The sequence below is a fragment of the Carassius auratus genome, chromosome 9 (genome assembly GCF_003368295.1).
Source record: "Carassius auratus strain Wakin chromosome 9, ASM336829v1, whole genome shotgun sequence".
In the NCBI taxonomy this organism is placed as follows: Eukaryota; Metazoa; Chordata; class Actinopteri; order Cypriniformes; family Cyprinidae; genus Carassius; species Carassius auratus.
Window position 1 is genome coordinate 20,148,738 of NC_039251.1, and position 22,833 is coordinate 20,171,570.

Genomic DNA, 22,833 nt, shown 5'->3' on the forward strand with positions numbered 1-22,833 from the left:
CAGCTGGGGGGAGCACAACACCAGGGTCTTTCATCCAGTCATCATTTGACAACTCTATGATGATATTTGGATTTTCTTTGCTTGCCTCTGTGAGAAGGGTCTGTACATATGTAGAGTCCTCCTTACTTTGAGCTTCTTTAAGAGCCTTAACAAATTCTGATTCAACAGGGTGATCTAATATAATGTCGTCTGACATTGTTTGATAACACTCTCAGTAGGGTTTTCCCCTTTCATACTAAGCCCGAGACTGTGAAGTTTCATATGTGGCACATCTGTTGTTGTTCTCTGTGGTTACATCTAAATATAGACAGGTCCAACTGTAAGTTGATCTAAATGTTTATAAGACTAGCGTGAGCATTTACACCATGCAAACCCACAGTGAAGCAACAAAAAACAGTGTAATTAATTGTAAATTTACACTCACAATACAAACTGTTTTCATTTTGTGCAATTTCAGAAAGTCTTACAGGGGTCCTATTATGCTCTTTTACAAAGTCTTGATTTTGTTTTGTGGGTGTACTAGAACAGGCTCTCATACTAGGTTGCTCGAAAAACACATTATTTTTTTCACATATTTTACATTATTACAACACCTCTCTCCCCAGTCTGGCATGAACGGCTGGAATAGTTCTTGTATCAAATGAAGGCCCACCTTCTGAAATACGAAATGTGCTGTGATAGGTTAGCTGCGCCAGTCTGTGTTGTTATTGCCAGCACTCTGTGCCTTGTCGGGAAATGTCATGCCCCTTACCATAGTCGTCTGCAAGCTTCAGTGTAAATATTGTCAAAATCTAATCAATTTGAGCGCGATTTAAACCCAGATGATTCTAGTCACTCTAAGTTCATCTGCTTTGGGAAAGCTAGCATGTCTCTGACATAGTGATAACACTCGCTGCCTTCTCTAGAGCAGCTCAACCAGGGCTTGTCCCATTTGTTGGTATTTGTGACATCACAAATACTGGCAAATATACATTGAAGTCCAAAAGAGTCCTTCGTTGTAGTATTTGAAAAGTAATTTTTGTTAAATAAAATATTTCATTTTGAAGAGTTTTTTGAGCTTTGTAACTTTGCAGATCTTTTTTTTTATGCTCAAACAGCAACAATACAGAATAACTAAAGTTGAAAAAGTTAAAAAGCATTATAGGACCCCTTTGAATTTCCAAACGTCTCCATGTGTAAGCATATATCCCACAGTAAGGATCTGATTTAGGAGACGTGTTTCTAAATACAGTTCAATAAGAAGTGGATAGACAGCGAGAGAGGATCTGTGGACATGCTCTTCTCACTAGACATAAACCTGGTGAGCAGCTGGCCAGCAGTATCGGAACAGTCAATCAAGTCAACAATATTATGCTGTTCTGAGAAGAGCAGTTCATAGAGCTGCTGTAAACCCATAATCTGTCCTGTACTGCTTTAACAGAATACACAAATGGGTCTCTGAAAGAGAAACTCTTTAACCTCCGTGCTAAATAGGATTCAAACTAGTCTCCAGTACCACCCCACATTTTTGTTTTCCTGCTATAGCATCCAAAAAGGTAATAGGTCAACGATCCCAGGATTCTGGGAGTGTGTAGTGGCGTCGTTTGCCCTCCAGTCCAGCAGGTGTCAGTGAGGAGTCGCAGAGCCAGCGCAGCGGCGGTTTTGTTTTCCTTAGCTGTTAGCATACGAAGCTGCTGTAAAAGATGCCTGTGTCTGTCATGATGGCTGAATTTGACGAAAAGCTGCTGTTGCAGTTTGAAACCCAAGAGCTGGAGGTAAAACAGACGAAAAAGTTTATATAATAATGCTTTTATTCCGCAGATGTCTGTTATTTGGTAAACTGCTACAGTAATTTGGTCGTCAGATGAACAACACTAACGTTAGTCATGAAAAGACAACTCTGGCATACATATAAGATAAAATAAATAGAAATGTATTGTTGTTATTGTGGAATACAACTTATTTGTACGTGTATATGTTTTATGTGTAGCAATAATTGTCCTTGTGCACGTGGTTATCTATTATTGTATAACGGACGTGTTTGTCTTGCAGTGTATATGCAAGTTGCCAAATTAATCTATTTGATATTTATAATTTACATTATATCTTAGGCTCCTGGTGGCATTGCTACGCCTCAGGTGTATTCCCAGTTACTAGTCCTGTATCTCCTGAACAATGACATGTGAGTATGGTATATATATATATATATATATATATATATATATTTCATGTTAATTAATATTTATGTTGTCAGTTGATTTTCTCATAACATTAATTTGCTTTATGCAGGAATAATGCCAGATACCTTTGGAAACGGATACCACAGGCAATCAAAACAGTGAGTTTTAAATTTGGATCTAGTTAGTCTAACATAAAACAAAATCAATTTAATTTCTCTGATACAGATTTTAATTACAGGCAAACCCAGAACTGGCTGCTATATGGGCTGTAGGACAGCGTATCTGGCAGCGAGACTTTCCAGGGATCTACACAGCTATTGATGCTTGCCAGTGGTCTGAAAACATTCTCCCTGTGATGGAAGCTTTAAGAGGTACTGAGATCATGTGGTTTGGGGTTTATGCTGTATTTTATTATTTATTCCTAAATTTGAATTTATAATGAAGTAGGATAGAATGACCTTGACATTTTCCTATGCTCTGTAGTTCTTTTTTTTTTTTTTTTTAATGACACATCCTCCTCGAAATGATCTGGCAATAAAAAGATGGTAGGGTTGCCATGCTTTGCAAAGTAGTGGAATAAAAGCTTTAATTTTCAGCATTTATGTATGACAAAGCTGCTTGTTTCAAGCTTTTTTGTTTTTAACAGAACCTGAGGCAAAAGCCCCCACCCCTTTAAAGCCATGTGTTGTGTCATGATCATAAAATAACACCCTTACCCTTTCCTGTACAGTGAGATTTCAATGTTGAAATACTGGAGGGGTGACAAACAAGTTTCATGTCAAGTACTGGAAGTACTTTGCTATTTTCAATAGGGCTGTAGTCAACCAAAGAAATGCTTAGTCGACCAAAGTCCTGTCCTGCGCAACGAACAGTCGACTAAAAAAAAAAAAAAAAGATGCGATGTTTAGCATTTTGATTGAACATTTATGAAACAATTGTCATAGAGCATTTATAAAACAACAACGAAAAAACATCAATAATACATAAAACTATAATAATAATACGGTTCTTTGAAAATTAAGAGATTTTTTTAACTGCAAAATGAGGAGCTCTGTCCTAGGTCTATAGTGACAATCACAGTCGTGCACCTGACCACACCTAACCAACTCCACGTCTGGAGTTAATGACAAAATGTTGTCATCATTAATCACTTACCCCCATGTCGTTCCAAACCTGTAATAGCTTCAGTCATCTTCGGAAAACAATTTAAGATATTTTGGATGAAAACAGGGATGCTTGTGACTGTTCCATTCACTGCCAAGTGAAATACACTGTCAAAGTCAAGAAACCGCTTTTGTGTAGTAGTATGTTAACCTCAATGAAAATTATAATTTTCTGAGAATTTAATATATTTATTATTAAGTAGAATCAGAAAATAACATTAGCATCATTTGGTATCAAATTAAAATTGCTGGACAATTAGGTGTAAATTCTCAAATTGCTTAAAAAATGGTTAATAAAGAAAAAAAAAGACTTTTACCCTTCAATATTTTATATATATATATATATATATATATATATATATATATATATATATATATATATATATATATATATATATATATATATATATATATATATATGAGGGGGCTGTTGATATAAAACAATCAGCTGTGTTTTCAACAAATGTTAGTATATGGGGTAAAGGAGAGATCTAATTATGCACTTAGCATTACCAAACAAATTCCTAGACAGATTCAGACAATTTAACAGGATAGAACGTTAATCAACCTCTACTTCAAGCTAAAGCTGCAGTCCTTAAGTTTAGCCTCTTTGTTGTCATCTATTTTTGAAAACCTTGAATTATATTCCATGCGTGGGTTGTGATCCAGCATGGGTGAATCTGTTTTGAGGTGAATGTGTAGCCGTCTTTCATCGAATCGGTGTGGAAATTCACTGTACTTATTAATCACAGATTCTAGCCTATGTCTTGGAAATTATGACCCAAATAAGAATTTTTACCACATATTGTCATCTGAAAAAGTAACAAGTCTCCCACACTTTGTTCTGACCAACTGAGGAAAAAAGCATTACAAAAAACCATGCTACCAATGGTGATTTAATCTATGACGTGAATGTTCATAGTGACCCATGTATTGGTGGAATATTTTTACTGATCCATGTAGGGACCTGCACGATCCTTCAAAAGGCCTAGTATATGGTACAACAACTTTATGTTTACAGACGTGACGTAATGAAGCAGTGCCGTGCTTGAATTTCCCACAAAAACGTACCCGAACCACTCAAATTGGAAATTTTTATAAATTAACCGTTGTGAATCAGGCTAAAGTAAGGCGATAGTTTCGAACACTGGCTTGTTATGTACTTGTGCTAATACTAATTTTGGATAATTTTTTAACCCAAAAAAGTTACAGACTGCAGTTTCAATTACTTAATTAGTCAGATTTTGATTTTCTTTTTTTCTTTCTTTTTTATACACTTTGTATATTACATGTTGTGTGTGGCTCTGTGTGATTGATTAGGGTTCTCTTTTACAGGGATCAAAATGTGTTTAATAACTATTGAATGTGAATGGATGTGTAAGAAAAAGATAAAATTTATCCTGGGAAGTGGCCCATATCTTGTTCCTGGATTCCATTTCAAGTGGTTCAGGACTAAACTTAGCTCAGTCATTAACTTGGCATATTCACAGGCAAGTGTGAATCCTTTGAATGAAGACTGTTTTCTGGGACAATTACATTCGACTTTATTAGTACTCTGTGATTTTCATGTTAAAAAAAAAGTAAGATGACAACAATTATTTTGCAATCTCTTGACGTATTTAATAAAGTATCTTCAGGGAATGTGCTAAAACACAGCCTTCATTTGATCCCCACATGCCAGCATCTGATCCACCCAGTCCAAAGATAGGTTAAAAATAACCCTTTCCATGTGTCCATGGGTTCCATATGTACTGGGTTTTAAGACCTCAACAGTTGTTTGTTTTAAAAGCAAATTACTCAAGATTATTTGAACAATAATTACATTTGAAAAATCAAACATTTCGAGTGATTTGTGTGGGTTGTTCCTCAAAATATAATATCTTCTGAATTCAAGGGGGAAAGAATGGTGTAGGTGAATGTAGGTTCATTTTTTGTTATTTTTGGTATCTGGTCACTTATTTAAGGTGCCAAGTCAAAATAGACTGCTTATCGCACAATTTAGGGTTTTCTTCTTGTAAAAAAGGTCATAATTATTCTGTGCAGGACAGAAATTAGCAATAAAAATTCAGAGGGTTTGTTTTCTTGACATGAAACATGTTGTCACCCCTCCAGTATTTCAACATTGAAATCTCACTGTACAGAAAAGGGTAAGGGTGTTATGGTATCATCATGACACAACACATGGCTTTAGAGGGGTGGGGGCTTTTGCTTCTCCAAAAATGAATCTTGAAAACAAGTGGATAGGAATGTGTGCTCTGATTGGTTGGAGGAATGGCATGTCATCCACTGGCCGAGGTTAGTATAAAGGCCAGGGCCACTTTGCCCCAGAACAGATCTAACAACTGCAGGGAATCATTTACTGCCGTGCCACAGCTTATTTTTTTACTTTTTGGGGGAAGACAGCCATTGAAGTTATACAGCAAAAGGCTTCAAATCGACCCTTAACATGGACATTCAGCGAGCTTCCTCATTGTTGGGGTCTCCTGGCTCCATGGAGAGCCTTGAGAAACAACTAAGCTGCCCGATTTGTTTGGACATGTTCACCAAACCGGTGGTGATACTGCCCTGTCAGCATAACCTGTGCCGTGGATGTGCTAGTGATCTTTATGACTCTCGAAACCCATATCGTTTCTCTGGTGGTGTCTTCCGGTGCCCTACTTGCCGTTTTGAAGTGGTTCTTGATCGTCATGGCGTGCATGGACTTCAGAGAAATCTTCTGGTTGAGAACATAATTGACATATACAAACAGCAGCAGGAAGGTGGAAGTGGTGGCAGCACCACAGAAACGCCGATAAAACCTAAAAGCTCTAAAGAACCAATGTGCCAAGAGCATGAGGACGAGAAGATCAACATCTACTGTGTGACTCACCAAGTTCCCACTTGCTCCATGTGTAAAGTCTTCGGCCAACATAAAGACTGTGAAGTGTCACCACTTGCTAGTGTCTATCAGGCTCAAAAAGGGGAGCTGAGTAATGCCATTGATGCTCTTGTAGCAGTTAATGGTCGCCTTCAAGCATTGCTTAACCAGATGGAGGAGGCCTGCACAACTGTTCAGGACAATGCTCAAGGTGCCAAGCAAAGGCTTGGTGAATGCTTCGATTCCCTGTATGCAGCCTTGGAAGAGCGTAAGAATGCCCTCTTGGAACGTATAACCAAGGAGCAAGATGAGAAGATAGATGCCCTCAGGAGTCTGGCCAAGCGTTATGGGGATCGTCTTCAGGCAGCCACAGAGTTGACGGACACTGCCCTGCAAGCACTGGAGCAAAGCAGTGCTGCAGATTTCCTGCTGGCCTCCAAGAACCTGATTGCACAGACAAAGGATGTGACGAAGAGCTCATTGGCTGAAGAAAGGCCTGAGCCAGGCTTTGAAAGAATGGACCATTTCACTCTGGATACAGAACAAGTGGAGACTTTGTTGTCCAAGATGGACTTTGGAGGAGATGATGATGAAGAATTTGAAGATGCTGAAGATCAGGAAGAAGAGTAAATGGGAATAGTTTCATAGAGGGCAAATAGGATGTGATGAAGGACAAGCAGATCAAGCAAGGACAATAGCAATGAGAAAGACACAGGTTTAATGTTTGTATATCACTGCTACGCAGTGTCAGCATTTCCACTTTGATGACAATAAGAATATTTCAGAATAACTAGGTGCCACTTTTATACTTTTTATAATGTAGTTGCTGTTGTCACTTTTAAAGTTATCTTCTTTTACATGTTTTACTTAGCATTGTTGTAACAGTATGTGGTTATACAGTTCTGTTTACTCAAATGTGGACTTAATGCTTTGATATTAAATAAAATGTTCAAATTTATTGAGATGAGTTTATTTACTTTACAATTATTTTATTTAAACATATTTTCAGTACAAATCAAATGTCAAATTTAAGAAGCAGTTTAAACAGAATATCTTGGAAATGGAAAATACTCCAAAGGTTGCTGTTTACAAGTAAACTCTGTGCACTCCTTGCCCTCAACTTTCTTCTCTGGTTAAAGGCACATGCTATTTTTAAAAGGTAAGAGGATGAGATATAGCTGGGGGACCTTGGGGGTAGAATTCCAGAATAGGACAGATGGACACTGCCTTCACCTCCCCCAGCACTGCAAGCAGCTCTAGCTATTCATGATTTCAGGTCAAGGCAAGTGAGAAATCAGGAACTGGAAATCAGGTTGTCTAGCATGGATTGACAAGCATAAAAAAAAGCAACAAGCAAAAATCCTATTAAATCCTCCAAATGTAATTTGTTGCTTGTGAGGTGGTAAGACCCGACATATTTCACACATGGAGTCAATCTGAATTTCTTTCTGTAGAGGGCATCCTTGTATAACATGCTCTTGTCTATGTGTAATTTCTAAATGGCGGGCTTGTTGGCTCTGCTTACTGTCCTTGTGTTGCATACAAGTAGCTGTTAGTAGACACTGTTGCTATGAGTGTTGCTATTTACTTAGTCTTCAAAGCATACCCCTGTGTTTGATTTAATGGAGTTTATAAGTAATTGTCTGGATCCAAAGCAATATATTTGTATACCTGGGTTAATGGATAATGTCATACTTATAATTCCTTTAAGTTTCTTGAAGTACTTAAAGTCCACTGTAGTAATAAAAAGTGACAGATACAATGACAGACACCAAGAATGCATTTATTTGAATTAAAAATTTAGCAGAAATATTATTACCATTTTAAATTATGGGTTTCTATTTTATTATATTTTGAAATATAGTTTATGGCAAAGCTTAATTTTTTTAGCAGCCATTACTCCAGTCTTGAACGTCACCTGATTCTTCAAAAATCGTGTAATATTCTGATTTGGTGCTCAAGAAACATATCTTATTATTGATTTTGTGGCAAACTCGGTATATTTGAAAAATATTTTTTAAAGAATATATAGAATAGAATAAAAAAAGAAAACTTTTCAATATTTTCAATCAAAGTGTCATTAAACCCCTGTTTTAGCACTGGTCGTTCACACCTCAGATTTGAAAAGTACGTAAATGGTTGCGTAAAGTTGTGGGAGTGAAGAAAGAAGAAAATAACAATTAAAACACAGACCTACAACACACTCATTATAGAGACTTGTTGTTTTTTGGTGTGGGGGGGGGGTTCAACTAAATGGGTGTGAACTGCTGTCTGTATAAAATTTTAGACCACTGTTGTACTGTTATGAAACATAAAAAATGGTTTAGTGCACTTTCCAAAGTGTTGTTATAGTACTTTAACTGACACCAGTACCTTCTTTCCTTGTCCGTGCCTGGGTGTGTGCAAAGATGCAGAATATAGAGTGAAAGGAAAGAGTATGCAGGTGTGTTGGGAGATTACCACCTTTTTAAAAATATTTGTGTTTTTCCTCTTGTGCTTCATGTCACTTACAGAGTCCACCCGTAGGAGGGCATATGGGCTAGTAGCGCAAGCTTACACCTCTATCAGTGCAGAGGACTTCGCTGCTTTTGTGGGGTACTCTGTAGAAGAGGCGGTCAAAGGTACATAATCCAAGACACTGAGTGCTGCAAAAATATTAAATATTATATTATATTTAGGGATTAAATTATTGTTATTAATTAAATAATTAATATTGTGTATGTTTATATATGGATTCTTTTCCCCTAACTTTCCTTTCCAGTAAAAATTATTATTATACCAACCCGTCTTTTTTTTTTTTTTTTTTTTGCTTATTCTGTCTGTTCCAATCAGTATTTCATATTTAAAAACAACAAAAACATTTAAACAAGTCTGCAGTTCTTTTGAAATACTCTTACATATAATTGGTCATCATTAGAATAAAAGTAATTTAATTTGGCTGTGATGATTTCTTGATCTTCTGCAAAAGCAGTGCAACTTGTATTGGTTTAGAGATAAATGTGAACAACCTTCTGTTGTCTTTGTGATATAAATGTCTGTTTCTCTTTCTTTTAAGGTGTAGTTAGCCATGGGTGGCAGGCGGATCCAAACACCAGGATGATCATGCCACAGAAACCAGGTGGGGGCACTGTTTCACTTCTTATTACCAATAAGAACAGATGTTTCTTCCCCCCACTCTATGACTCATACCTCCATAAGGTTTCATTCAGGGCCTCTCCTCTTTACAAAGCGCTTGTTCCAACCAGTTAACGGTTCTGCAAGGTTTTTTTTTTCATAACAAGCATGTGAGTTGGTGACTTCACTCAGACTCCACTTTCATCCTGCTCTCATGTTTGTCGCTGATTGGCTCTCACAGTTTCTGAAAGATTCCTTCATTTTGTAAACAACGAGAATTTCATTTGTTTTTGGTCACCTTATGTTCATCATTCTTTCATGCGGTGTGTTTTAGTGCACAGCTTTTTATGTGTTCGCCTGTAACCATTGAGAACTGTTTTTACGAGAGACATTTAGTCCAAAGGAACACGAACAAGCAGCATCTGGGTTTCTGCATGGGCCTCGTGAGACAGTGCAGATGTCTGTAATGCATTTAAATAACTGATGATTGAGAAATTATTCCCAGTACCGATGACCTGCAGCTTTCACTGAGAGCAGCTGATGTTTATTAATTCAACACCGTTGCCATGACATTTTTCTTTCTTGCATAAGCTGTTACATCTGTAACCGATCCTGTTGCACATATATTCTTGTTCTGTGCTCGACATTGTTTACATTCATATGTCTATGTGTTATAGAGCAGATCGTATGGGGCTTGAAGGAATCCCCTCCTCTCTCATGTTTTCTTCTGCCTTCCTTCCCCTCTCACCAGATCCGCCCCCGGTCTCTCTGGTTCCCAACGAACAACAGCTGGCCAGACTCACAGACTACGTGGCTTTTCTTGAGAACTGATAAGCACTCCACCCTCTTCTTCACCACCTCTGTTTTACCGAAGAAACCTGTGGAATCCAGGACCCTTCACACACATTTATCTGTCCTGCTTCAGTGATGGAGCCACCATCTTTCTTTTGTCTGTTTTACTTCTTGAACTTGTCAGCCACAGTGATGTAGGAAAGTTCCTAATTCTTTTACATCTACTGTGGAGTATGACATTGCTGTCAATATTGTAAATGATTGTTTTTCAGCATAAATGCTTCACTATATGCACATATTGTTCAGGCTTTTTGTGCTGTTTTCATATTACTGGTCAAAATCACATCCTTATGTAATTTCATAATAACAAAGATGATGGTTAGGACTTCCTTTTACAAATTGTGTACAAAATCACTCTTCAGAATGAGTAGACATTTGTCTAGACATGTAATAAAGTTTTTATCATATAAATTTGGGCACATTAGACAAAATTACTTCTTGCAGTATTTAATGCATTCAGTTATGCACTATATAAACAATATTCTCTTATGTTTTTGCAGTGAATAAAATGTTAACTTTTTAACCACTAAACATTTTTTTTTTCTCGTTATATAATAATTTATGAAAGTCAGTTATGAGGGAATTGTTCAGTTTATGATAGCTGGGGAACAAAAAAAAACTTGTCATTCCTAGCAAAGGTATTGTTTACCAGTGCAGACAGCCGACAGCTCAAAGCAGCTTATTTTGGGAGGCGCAGAGTTGTGTTTAAGATGTTTTCCACTGTCTGACAAGTGTTTTGTTGACTGTGCATCTCTGTCTGTCTGCTATTCAGATGTTTTGCTCTGCCGCTGGTTTCTCACGCAGAGTGGATTTGAAAAAGCAGAGGAGCCAAACCAGCTGTTGGCCACTGTCACATCCTTTCAGCTTGAGAATAAAAGTGCGATGCATATGATACTGTGAGAATGTTAACCTGATCCATTTTACCATATGTGTCTTCGGATTTTATCTTCCATATTGCATTTGCCCATCTTTTTGCAGTTTGAGGTTGCACCAACCTGGTCCTATCCAGTTTTTGACTAATATTATTATTATGGACTTGTGTTTAAGTTTCTAAGTGCCCGGGTCTAGCATCTTGCCTAAGGTTATTGGAAAAGAGTTGGCTGTCTGGCACTTGACAAGTTTACTGTTTGCCCCTTATCTGGCATGAAACCCCTCAACTTTTACGTCAATGACTGAACCGTTATGTTTATTCTTAGCATATTTAATTTCTGAATATTTTAAAGGAGACTCTGTTTCTAATTCTTTAGACTGCCAACATAATCCTGCAAACTTCAGTTTAGTCTGTTCTCTAAAAAACAAAAACAAATGTTGGAATGTTGACAGATGCCTCATTTGGTTGTGCATTCTTTTCCCATGTGCTCTATCACAGTGTGACAAAGACTGGAAGGACTTTGCTCTACTGAGAGGTAAATGTGTTAAACCTGCAGACTTCGTTTTAATTATTACTTGGACCAGCCTGATTTCCTTTGATTTTATATTTCTATATATTATATCATATATTTTAAGCTGTATGATCAAGTGCAAAAAGACCTTCAAAGGACATGTTTCATGATCTGAGATCATCACTGACCTGACCTTACATCACATAAAACAGTAATAAATGCAGACCAGCTGAACTTAAGTCTTTGGCTCAGGACCGGTCAGGGTAACAGACACCGGCTGTACCGGAGCAGCTGGGGTACGTGTGTGTGTGTGTGTGTGTGTGTGTGTGAGAGAGAGAGAAACTGTTCAGCCATTTGTGAGGACAAATGAAACTGATATCCACTCCTGAACCTTTAAAGTTGGTGTTCTTTTAGCTTGCTTTTTGAATTCTCCTTGACAAATGATAAATCAGCATTGTTATGGTAGTGTTTGTCTTTGCTTTCAAATAAAACAGGCACCCTGAGGTAGGTTTACAAGGCCAGGTCTTACCTCTTCTTCGACAGATGTTTGTAAAGTGCCATTGGCCATTCCTAATGAGCTCAGTGTTTGCAAGGGTTAAGGGTAATGTCTGTATCCCATCATGCTACATGCCACAGAGGTGACGTGCAGTAAAGATGAGCAGATTTCGGATCCTCCACTTGCCTTTACATAACTTTTCTTATGGTTTCCTCTTTGTAGAGATTGTCATATTTTTGTCTCTCAACAACATGATGAAGTCTGAAGGTCTGGGATTGAATTTGTAGAGAATTTTTTTTCTGCTTTTGCTAAAGAAAAAGTGTGTTACATCTTAAAATAGTGAAATGACTTCATCTCCTTGTGTCAAATTTTCTGAATCTGTTTAACATTTTGATTCAGCACGTGAGTTGTAAGTGTTGCCATCCCACAAACCTTAACTTCTCTCCAGTACTGTCATTCTGTTTGTGGATAGAGTGCGTTATGAACCATTGAGGAAGAAGGGATATTTGTCAAAACACAGAGTAATAGATTTTTACATTTAAATAAACAAAAATCCTGCTGCTTGTGGTGGTGAGTGTTTCCATGTGGGTGGATGAGTCATAGTTTTTTTTTTTCTTCTTCTTCTTTTTTCAACCTATGAAGCATTTAAACAGTTTTAAAACACTAAAAATAGCAAAATATTCAGAAGAAGCTGTTTGTTCTGATTAATTTATGGTGTAAAATGTTATAATTAATGGTTATAGATGGTTGAGGAGCGGAGTAGATGCTCCTGATTAAAGAATGGTGCAACCTCATAGAGTTAAAAGAGTGACTCATTTAATTTGACCCATATGGAATTCCGAAATTTCTGCAGATTTTTTGTGTATTTCACATGCCCTGTTAGTCCATAAAAAGTCAGAGGTGGATAGCATTGCTTTGTCATTATGTCTCTGTATGTAAACTACGGAAGCGGTCAGACCAACATGAACACCAGCGCACACATGAAGGTGGCCTCCAAATACAAAACACACTGCCATCCTTATAGCAAATGTTTTAGGTTCTTCTCCGTGGTAAAATGAACTCACAAGGATTAAAAAACAATCCTTTTAAGAACAGTTAAACAAGCTGCAGCTGCTTTTCATTTGGCTCCAAGTAGTTGTGCATTTTAGTTCCAGTATTATGATCTTAGATAAAAATAAAAAAAGGAAAAAGATTTATCTTCTTTCTACAAATAATCATTGCCATTATTTTTCTTTGTGCAGGGGTTTAGCTGTCATCCAAGATTGTATCTCATTTTTAATTTATTAATCTACATTGTATGTTTGTTGAAGTTGTTCAACTATCTGGGTGTTCCAAATAATTCATACAATTTGTTTTTTTTTTTGATCACGAGTTGCATGGAGACTGTAATTATCAACTGTGCTTCCTGGTAAGATTACCTAAAGCCCACCCAACAGGAAAAATCTAATTTACCAGCCCTTTTTCTAGGGCCACTGCAGTTATGCCCTGAAAAAACAGTCAGTTTATGGTTTAAGCATTGTGGCTTGCTTATTAGGCCTAAAACATACTGTATATAATACAATGTCAGATCAGAGTCTGACGGCTGCCAGTGCTCCACACAGAAATCTGATCTCACCATCATCTAGTCTGTCCGGAGTGACATGAAGAAACAGAACAAACTGAGACAGAATAAATCCAGAAGAACTGTGGCAACATCTCCAAGATGCTTTAAGAAACCTACCTACTGTTTCTTCATGTCACTCCAGACAGACTGATGATGATGAGATCAGATCTTTGTGTGGAGCACTGACTGCTGTCAGACTCTTTGTGCAAACAAAAATCTCACTGGATTATTACAATTAATGACAAAATTACAAGTGTAAACTGATATTTCTTACTCACACACTACAGCAAAAGATATAAACTGACTTATATGAAATAACTGACTTAAAACCATTTTTAGCTTGTGTAAATACTATTGTTTGATCATTTTGGCCACCAGTGTATGTATAGTACAGTGTAGTACAAGTGTCAAATGTGCATATTTCCTAATATGCAGGTTTTTACATAGAGAACATAGAGTAAAAAAAAAAAAAAAGGATTCAAGGACAGACTGTCCCTGTTATTACTATTATTAAGCAGTATTTATTGTTCAGCAGAGTGTTAGTTGATAGCAAAAGACAAACTAATGAGAATTATGAGACATCTCATTTTCAACATTACTGAGAAAGTTTTTGTTATTTCAACCTGCCACTTGCTCCATAAATTTAGAGTACTTTTCCATGGGCTTCAAACCTAAACATGTACAGGCCAAGAAATTACATAATGCTCCCTAGAAGCTCAAGTTTGTCAGGATATGGAAAGGCAGATGTGCTAAACACTCAGCCAAAGCAGTCAGTTCTCATCACAATTAGATCCAATCATTTTCCATTCAAGTCACTGAGAGAGAGTGGAAGTGAAGTGAAGTGAAGTGAAGTGACATTCAGCCAAGTATGGTGACCCATACTCAGAATTTGTGCAGAAATGCACACACACAGAGCAGTGAACACACGCACGTCCTGATTTTGCCAAGTCCGATGTGTTCCTAGGTCAACATATTTTGTTGACCCTGGAACAACATTTTACTCCAAAAATATATTCTTAACCATATCCCTACACCTAAACCTAACCTTAACCATGAGTAATCCCTAAAATCAGAGGAAATGATAGATGAATGACACTGATGTACAAGCTCCAAACATTGATTTTAAGCATAAACTTCACAAAATCTATAAACTGGTTCTTCAAATCTGATTGGTTAATCACAATGTTGTTCCAGGGTCAACAACGATGTTGTCCCAGGAACATGTCTCACTTGGTAAAATCAGGTTAGGCGTGAACACACACACTCACTGTGAGCACACATCCGGAGCAATGGGCAGCCATTTATGCTGCGGCGCCCGGGGAGCAGTTGGGGGTTCAATGCCTTGCTCAAGGGCACCTAAGTCGTGGTATTGAAGGTGGAGAGAGCTGTTCATGCACTACCCCCACCCACAATTCCATCCGACCCGAGACTAGAACTCACAACCCTTTGATTGGGAGTCCAACCCTCTAACCATTAGGCCACGACTTCCCCCAGTAGCACAAGATAAAGTATACAATTCAAAATGTTTAACCAGAATTGTTCATACTTGCATGTGAACAAACAGGTATCTGTGGAGAATATTCTTGCCTGCTTCACCCTCTCCCAACGAATGGGAGCATTTGGTGTCTCATTGGTGGCTGACGTGGAAATATTACCCAAAACGGAGGCAGATGAGAAGCATCAGGATGTTACGAGTCAGTGGAAAAAGCCCTTTCCCATCTTTCATCTGGAGCAGGGGGAAGTCTGTGGGTTGAGGGCTAATCACTGTTCTGGGGCAGAAGGCTGAAGATGAGTGTGGGATGTGATTTTGGTTTGGCTGAGGTGGACATAATGATTCTCTTCACTAAATAAATGGACAGTTATGTACAGCTGTGTAAAAAAGCAAAATATTATTTTTTATTTTTTAAATATTATACAATTAATTTAACAAAAGCCTAGCTCTAAATATTAAACATGGATTTATATTATACCATTCTGACTGCAGATTCTTCAGAAAGACTGATAGTGGTGTACAACATGCTACAGGAGCATTTTCTTCTAAACAGCAAAATGCATTGATTACATCTATGGCTTGATATAGATAATGTTTATGCACTCGTGAAGTAATGTTTCTTAAAGTTTAAAGATACTTTGTTTTTACTTATTTAAACTGTAATGCATCTTACAGTTTAAGTTTTTTTTTTTTTATTATTTAAACATATGTTTATCATAATTATGATCAAAGACTAGCCAATTTCCCCCAAAACATTTCATCATTCAGAAGGAAAGGAAATGAGGTAAGGCCAGAACTATAATCTTATTTTTATTTATTTAGTTTTTCTCGTTTTAACCTCCAACATTGGGTAAATACTAAATGGGTAAATGGATAAATAATAATAAGTTATCAATGCAGTTTCCTAGCAATAAATGTTAAAAAAAGAAAAGAAAAATTCATCTAATTAGTAACTACAATTATGAGATATAAATACATTGTAAAAGTTATTGTTTTACACAAATGTCTTGAACCTTCAACAACATACAATATATTGATTTTTGTTTTGATTTGTTAGTGCCTTTTCACATCAAACACGAAAAACAAAAACATGTAACAAATTGCAAACGAATGATGTTACACTAAGGTGCCAATGACCTTGGAGACAGATACGGTGCCAGTGCCATGAAATGCTTGTCTCCCACAGTCAGAAAAATGGAGATAGTTTTCCTTTGTGATGCAGCTTGCAGATAAATTGGACTTATGGTGAGCCCTTTCATGATTTGAAATATATGTGTGGTTTTTGTTTTTATTGAACCCGTGGAAAGCCAAAATCCCATTAGGATGAGTCATTCAATGAGCCTGGGATACACTCAGAGCAAAAAGTCACAGAGCAAAAAAGCTTGAACTTCTCATCTGAATAGATAGAAAAGAACAAGAACTATGAACTATGTACTCTGTAACTTACACAGACAACTGAACCATGTAGACCTTTTGAAATCCCCTGTTAATATTCAGAGTGTATCTACTTCACACTTCTAGAGCTTCTTCCGCCACTTTGTGTACACATGAACCCTTCCCTTTTTTCCACTCCTTTTTAAAATTTGTTTCATGATGCCTAAAATAGTTGTTGAGAGATGAGAATATATTTAACACACACACACACACACACACACACACACACACACACACACACACACACACACACACACACACACACACACACACACACACACACACACACAAACACACACACACACACACACACACACAAACACACACACACACACACACACACACACATATTAAATCAACTATCAGGTATGACGTTTTGAAAGGTCAGTATTAGAAAGATAATATATTAATAATAATCTATATTGAAAGGCACCATATTCCTAAAAATTCTGAGTACTGAAGTGAAGTCTTTTTATTACGGGTGTGTAAGACCTGTGAAAAAGTATGCAGGAGCGAACCAAAATCTTCATAAAAATGTCAATGAAATACACCATTGATTTAGCATTGTTTTTCATTCTTCTAAACTTCTGTTTAACTAAACCAGAAGAAGAATGTAATAACATCCTACTATGGTAACGCTTTATTTTAAGGACCAGTTTTCACTAATAAGTTGCTTATTACTAGCATATAAGGTGTTTATTAGTAAGGCACATATTAATGGCTTATTCTGCATGACCATATACTATATCCCTTAACCCAACTCAATATCTAAATCTAACATCTACCTGAGTTAACAGTTAAAGTAAGCCTCAGCATGGGAAGGGGGCCACAAGGACTGCTGCAAAATCCACATAGCTAGCTGCAGATTGTTCCGGATGCATATATGCTGCTGTGATGTATTTACAAACAGACTGTCAGACTGAAAATGCAACACGTGAAAGGGATGCTTTGTAAATTGTTTATAAAATGTGTGGATTGACATACAGTTTAGGAATGGAAAAAAATTCATAGTTTATACATTATTGACTCAGCTGTTGACCTTTCCCATTTAAGCTATTTACAATAACTTTATAAATACGAAAGACTGGAACTAGTTTTGGAAAGTTTTATGTGGTAGTGTTACTCTGAAAATGTTAAGAAATAGTAATCTTTCTAAAGTGGGTCACATAGAGTTCACAGTGAAATGTTTCTCGAAGTTTATCTTTAGTTGCCATAGAACTTGATTTATAGAACATCTGCCAGTGAAGCCGTCTGTCCTCCACAAACAGTCTTGATTTGGGGTAATTCCCAGTGTGATAAAAAGTCAACTGTTCACAGGAGAGTGAGGAAATTACAGCTTTGGTGGAACAGAGGAAATCAGAGGCTATAACCTCTTTTTAATATGCACAGGTTCCTGCACTTTCAACAAGCTGATTCATTTTATATAATTTTTCAATGTCTGAACTTACAGTATGTATGCGGGATAAAGGAAAGGGAGAATCATGTTATTGTACCTCTGAAATATAAGCTGCCAGTGCAGTATGTCTTGAATTACACACTATGCTTTCCTCTGAGCATGCAAAGGCCACATCTGTTCATTTATTTCTTGTTCTCTCTGCAGAATTTGGCGTGAATGATCAGTCATAAAATGATATTCTTCTCAGCATGACTCACAGCAAGAGTAAAATCACTTTTAAACATGGATCTTTTGTGATGCATTACAAAAAAGAAAAAAAAGAAAGCACAATCAAAATCAAAGTTTTATAGAAAGAGTAATTTATTTATATCTGCCCATTTCCAAGTGAAAAAACCCCACCCCAAATCATATGGAATGGAAAAAATACATTCCAATTTCTTTTTGAAACCAAAACTTGTGTGCAAGGCAATGGTTCCAAAAAAATGCATATTTAAAGAAATTACTTTCTTGGTTTCATATAATGTTCATGGTATCAAACATCAAAATAACATTTGTTTGGAGATTTTAGAGTCAAGGGAGATATCCAGCGATATGACCAGAAAGAGCAATTAAAATTCTTCCTCTCAAGCAGTAAAAACAAAAACACAAAAAAGGAATTAAATCGTCATGACCTTACAAAGATTTACTGATATGTTTTTATCAAGATACTTTCACAAGCAAACCACATGTTTAAAATAGCATAACATTAAAAAAAAAATTGCCCTGGACATTTACAATGGGTTTTTTTCAAACCCTCACACACATGAAAAATAAAACAATAAAAATTCTAATAAACTGAATGTAGCACCAGCACGAAACAAAGAATCTTGTTCTGCTTCTTTCTTTTTTTTTTTGTTATGTGGAAAATACTACTTCAAGGATTTCTTCAATCCTCTTACAAGCTCCAGTGCAGGCATCTTGGCTGTGGCTGTGCTTCTTGTTTTAGGTGCTCTATCCTCTGAGTGTTGTCAGTGGTTAGCTTACAATCTTCATTAATTCCTATGTTTTAACCGCAGCTATGATCCCTTGTTTTACAGGTGCTGTTAAAAACAGACAATGTTAAAGCGATACCTTCTTTATCAATCAATACTTACACTAAAATGACCTTGACATGCTATTTTTTTGAAGTAAACACACCTGCTTTTCCACAAGCCTTCTCACACTCATCTTGTGTATCAAAGCGATTCTGGTTCCCTCCACATCCTCCGTACCAGAAGCGGGTACAGTTTCCACTAAGCGGGTCATAATGCCATTTAAGCACAAATTTAGTACAGGAGCCTTCTTCTTTTGGTAACTTGCAGATATCCACACTGAAGCGCAGGGCAGCTGTTAGAGGGTGTAGCAAGGATGAGAAAAAAAAGACAGTGATTTTAATTGAGTATCTGATTATTTGCAAATATATATACCTGCATACAATTTTCCTAATATGCCACATATTTTCCCCTAAAAATTTCCACAGCTATATAAACCTTTCAGTTCACTTAACACAACATTTACATTAGGATTTAGTTGCAATTATTTCCAGGAATCATTAAAAAGTATTGGTCACTAAGGAAAATAAGTTACATGACTTGCCAAGGTCTTTCACAAGAAAACAGTTCATGATCTGAACATGGGCCATATTGTATGAATTATTATCCATGACAGGATGTTTCTTGTGCAAACCAATTCACATGAATCAGGCATTATTGGAACTGAATAACAACAGAACTGTCTTATACTGTAGATACATACTGCCAAATTGAATTGTTTCATGACAAATTAAACTGAACTGAATAATGACATTATGGTCTTGATACAGCTGCTAGGCCTGTAGCAGGATTTGGATTTGCCTCTTTTGCAAAGTTTGTATCATTGATTCAGTTACTTTCCTGTTTAATATTGTGAAACAGCTTTGAAATCTTTATGTCTATAAACCAATATAAAAATAAAAGGTGACTTGACATTACTGCAAGGAATCTAATCTGAATTTTAAATCTGTTTCTCTCAGTTAGCATTTTTTTAATGTGGTCTTGTAATAGAATTGAAACACTTCATGACTGTTGAAAAGGGTTACTAGAAGTTAACCGGTGGACTGACCTGGAGCTGGTGCTGGGGGGAGAACAGCTTTGACATGTTCTTCACTTGCTTTAGGTTCAGCCACTGTGGTAGTCAAAAAAAAAATTGTGTTTTTTTCAAGAATTTTTACATTTTTCATTTTATTGTACCTTCTTTTAAGTATTCTAGAAGCCACAAGTAGCCAAGTAATAGGCTAGTAATAGAACAAACATTATATTTGTGTGCTGGAGAGTTAGTATGTCATACATCACTGTACTATTGAGAAAGGCACTGCATTTAGTGTGCTGTAAATGCTTTAGTTTAGCCATCTTAGCCAATTAATAATTGATCTACTTTTGTAGCTATAGATTGTTTCAGTTCATCTTGTTTTGGGATTTAAGACATTGAGTACTGCAACTTGTATACTCATAATTCATAATTTTATGGCTCAATCATGACGTTTTTGAAATAGAAATAACAGGATAAATCAGTCGCTGCAGTGATCAGGTCAAGGGGTCAAATGGCACACATACCTGGCTTCATGCAGCGTTTGAGGCAATCAGCCTCAGTCTCAAACCTATTGTCATTTCCTCCACAACCTCCATACCAGAACTGTGTACAGAATCCATTTTGTCTGTCAAAGTACCACTTAGCTTTGTAATCTTTGCATGGCAGCCCAGTGTCAAAGTCAAGTGAACATGGGTCCATTAGATTGTTAACTGAAACATGCAAACAAATGGACACAAACAAAGAGGGTTTATCATGAAAGAGGAAAGACAAAGTTAGTTAATGAACATATAGTCAGTAAATATTAGGTGACTGTAGCTCGTTTAGAGGAATTAGCTAATTATTTGAGTGGGTTAGCTGTATTAAAGTCCAGATTATGCAAATCACGTCATCTTCAAGTCAAGCTTGAATTTAAACTTTACTGCTTACACTTTGTTATAGGTTATATCTGCAAAAGGCAAAGTTTGCTATTGACAAAGACATTATTAAGTTTCCTAAATATCTTTGGATAAAATAGGAATCATGTTTCTAAATGCATTCATTAGTATTATCAGCCCCGTCAGTCCAAATAAATGGCCATTGGACCTTGTTTGCAAAAGCACTTTGAAACATTTATATTTTACATCCCTTTTCTGGTTCATTTGATTTATGTGCTATATATCAGCCATCTGCAGGTAATTACTGTGATGTCAGTCTCATTAACTCTGTCTGTGCTGGGACCATTTCACAAATCTCTGCTTCATAACCCATAACAGAGTTTTATGTGAGACAATCATTTTCCCCTTTCATTGTATTGCACTTTGTTAGTGGGTCAAGTCGAACAATGTCTAGTTCAATACAACTAAGGTTAGTTTATTAGTTTTTGTAGATGCATTTATGTTAAAAGTCAAACTACCCTGAATTAAATGGGGCTCTCTTTTGCCAGCTAATAAAAACAATGATCTCATTGTTTTGCAATGCCGAAAGCCTCCGTCCAAACATAATTAAGAAATCACTTACAGTGCAGATTCAAAACTCTAAAAAATACCCTTTAACATGCAGTTTTATAAGCTGCTCTGACTTTACAAATGTATATATTTTGTCTTTGAAACAATCAGTCCAAAGAATATTGTATATGCAGACACTTGATTTTTTACTTTTCTAAAACACAGGAAACCTCTAAGAACTTTTTTTTCTTTTATCCCAAAGCACTCACAATGCTGCTTTCTTATATATTATTTAAAAAAGTCAAAACAAAAAAAATAGTATACTTGTCTGCTCACAAACATGTAAACAAAAAACTGAACTGATCCATGTGCTGTTTGTTTGTGGATTAGAATTAACAGAAAAAAAAAAACTTTTAACATGCAAATTTTTAACATGCAAAGATGATTCTGCTGTTAATTCTTAGCATTACTTACTTGTTTCTGGTTTACTTAAGGGTGCAGAGGACACAATCCCCATTGCTTCACTCGGAACCTTCTGTTCTGCCATTTCTGTACAAAAAGACCAGATCTCGGTTAATTAGATCTCCAAAACTTCATGGCTTTCCGCCAACATTAAGGCTTTCCTACTTGGGGAATGCACTAAGAATGTGCTCTTGTTTCTCTATATAGAAGTAAAATCATCTTGCTTATAGAGCAAATTCTCTCACTTACTAATTTCTGGTTTACTTAAGGGGACAATTCCTTTCACTTCACTTGGATTAAGAACCTTCTGTTCTGCTGATTCTGTTCAAAAGAAATCTGAGGTTAACTAGATCCTGCAGAAATCATAGTTTTCAGTCATCGTGAATGCTTTCTTATCACACTTCAATTATGTACTGTAAGAGAGCAAGGTCTATTAAAACATTATTTCCTCTGCTTTGCTTGTTTTGCTAGATTCAGAAAAAAAATCTGGTCACTTACTAATTTCTGGTTTACTTAAGGGTGCAGAGGGTGCATTCCCCATCACCTCACTTAGAGTAAGAACCTTCTGTTCTGCTGATTCTGTTCAAAAGAAATCTGAGGTTAACTAGATCCTGCAGAAATCATAGGTTTTCTGGCAAGGTTTAAAGCATTCTTATTCTATACTACCTGTGTGTAACAATATGGAAGCTAGCGTTATAAAAGAAAAACACATAGCTCTGTTGTACTACAGTATATCAAATGAGCAAAAAAAAAAAAAAAACTGTGAAGTTAATTCTGTCACTTACTTGTTTCTGGTTTACTCAAGGGTGCAGTGGGCACAATCCCCATCACGTCACTTACAGTAAGGACCTTCAGATGTGCTGATTCTGTTAAATATGAAGAATGAATATAAAGGTAACGTCATCCTGCACTGG

General features: G+C 36.5%; 2 protein-coding genes across 3 annotated transcripts in view; one reads left to right on the forward strand and one right to left on the reverse strand.

Moving 5' to 3' along the window:
- The first annotated feature begins 1,596 nt into the window (after window positions 1–1,596).
- On the forward strand, window positions 1,597–11,037 carry LOC113108671 (COP9 signalosome complex subunit 8). 2 transcript variants are annotated; one of them, XM_026271941.1, is made up of 7 exons: window positions 1,597–1,754; window positions 2,091–2,161; window positions 2,269–2,317; window positions 2,398–2,530; window positions 8,693–8,800; window positions 9,235–9,297; window positions 10,045–11,037. In XM_026271941.1, the coding sequence occupies exons 1-7, from the start codon at window positions 1,683–1,685 to the stop codon at window positions 10,122–10,124; spliced, it is 576 nt and encodes a 191-aa protein (XP_026127726.1). In that variant the 5' UTR covers window positions 1,597–1,682; the 3' UTR covers window positions 10,125–11,037. The 2 variants fall into 2 exon arrangements, with proteins under 2 accessions (XP_026127726.1, XP_026127727.1); XM_026271942.1 differs by lacking the exons at window positions 8,693–8,800; window positions 9,235–9,297; window positions 10,045–11,037 and adding an exon at window positions 5,743–7,137.
- A 7,793-nt stretch (window positions 11,038–18,830) lies between these two features.
- The window catches only part of LOC113108061 (collagen alpha-3(VI) chain-like), a gene marked incomplete at its 5' end in the record, with an annotated part of 28,588 nt that continues 24,585 nt past the window's right edge, over window positions 18,831–22,833 (reverse strand). The window contains 8 exon segments of the mRNA XM_026270885.1: window positions 18,831–19,027; window positions 19,125–19,313; window positions 20,067–20,129; window positions 20,558–20,743; window positions 21,932–22,006; window positions 22,169–22,240; window positions 22,418–22,498; window positions 22,705–22,785. Coding sequence (XP_026126670.1) covers window positions 18,987–19,027; window positions 19,125–19,313; window positions 20,067–20,129; window positions 20,558–20,743; window positions 21,932–22,006; window positions 22,169–22,240; window positions 22,418–22,498; window positions 22,705–22,785 — 788 coding nt within the window.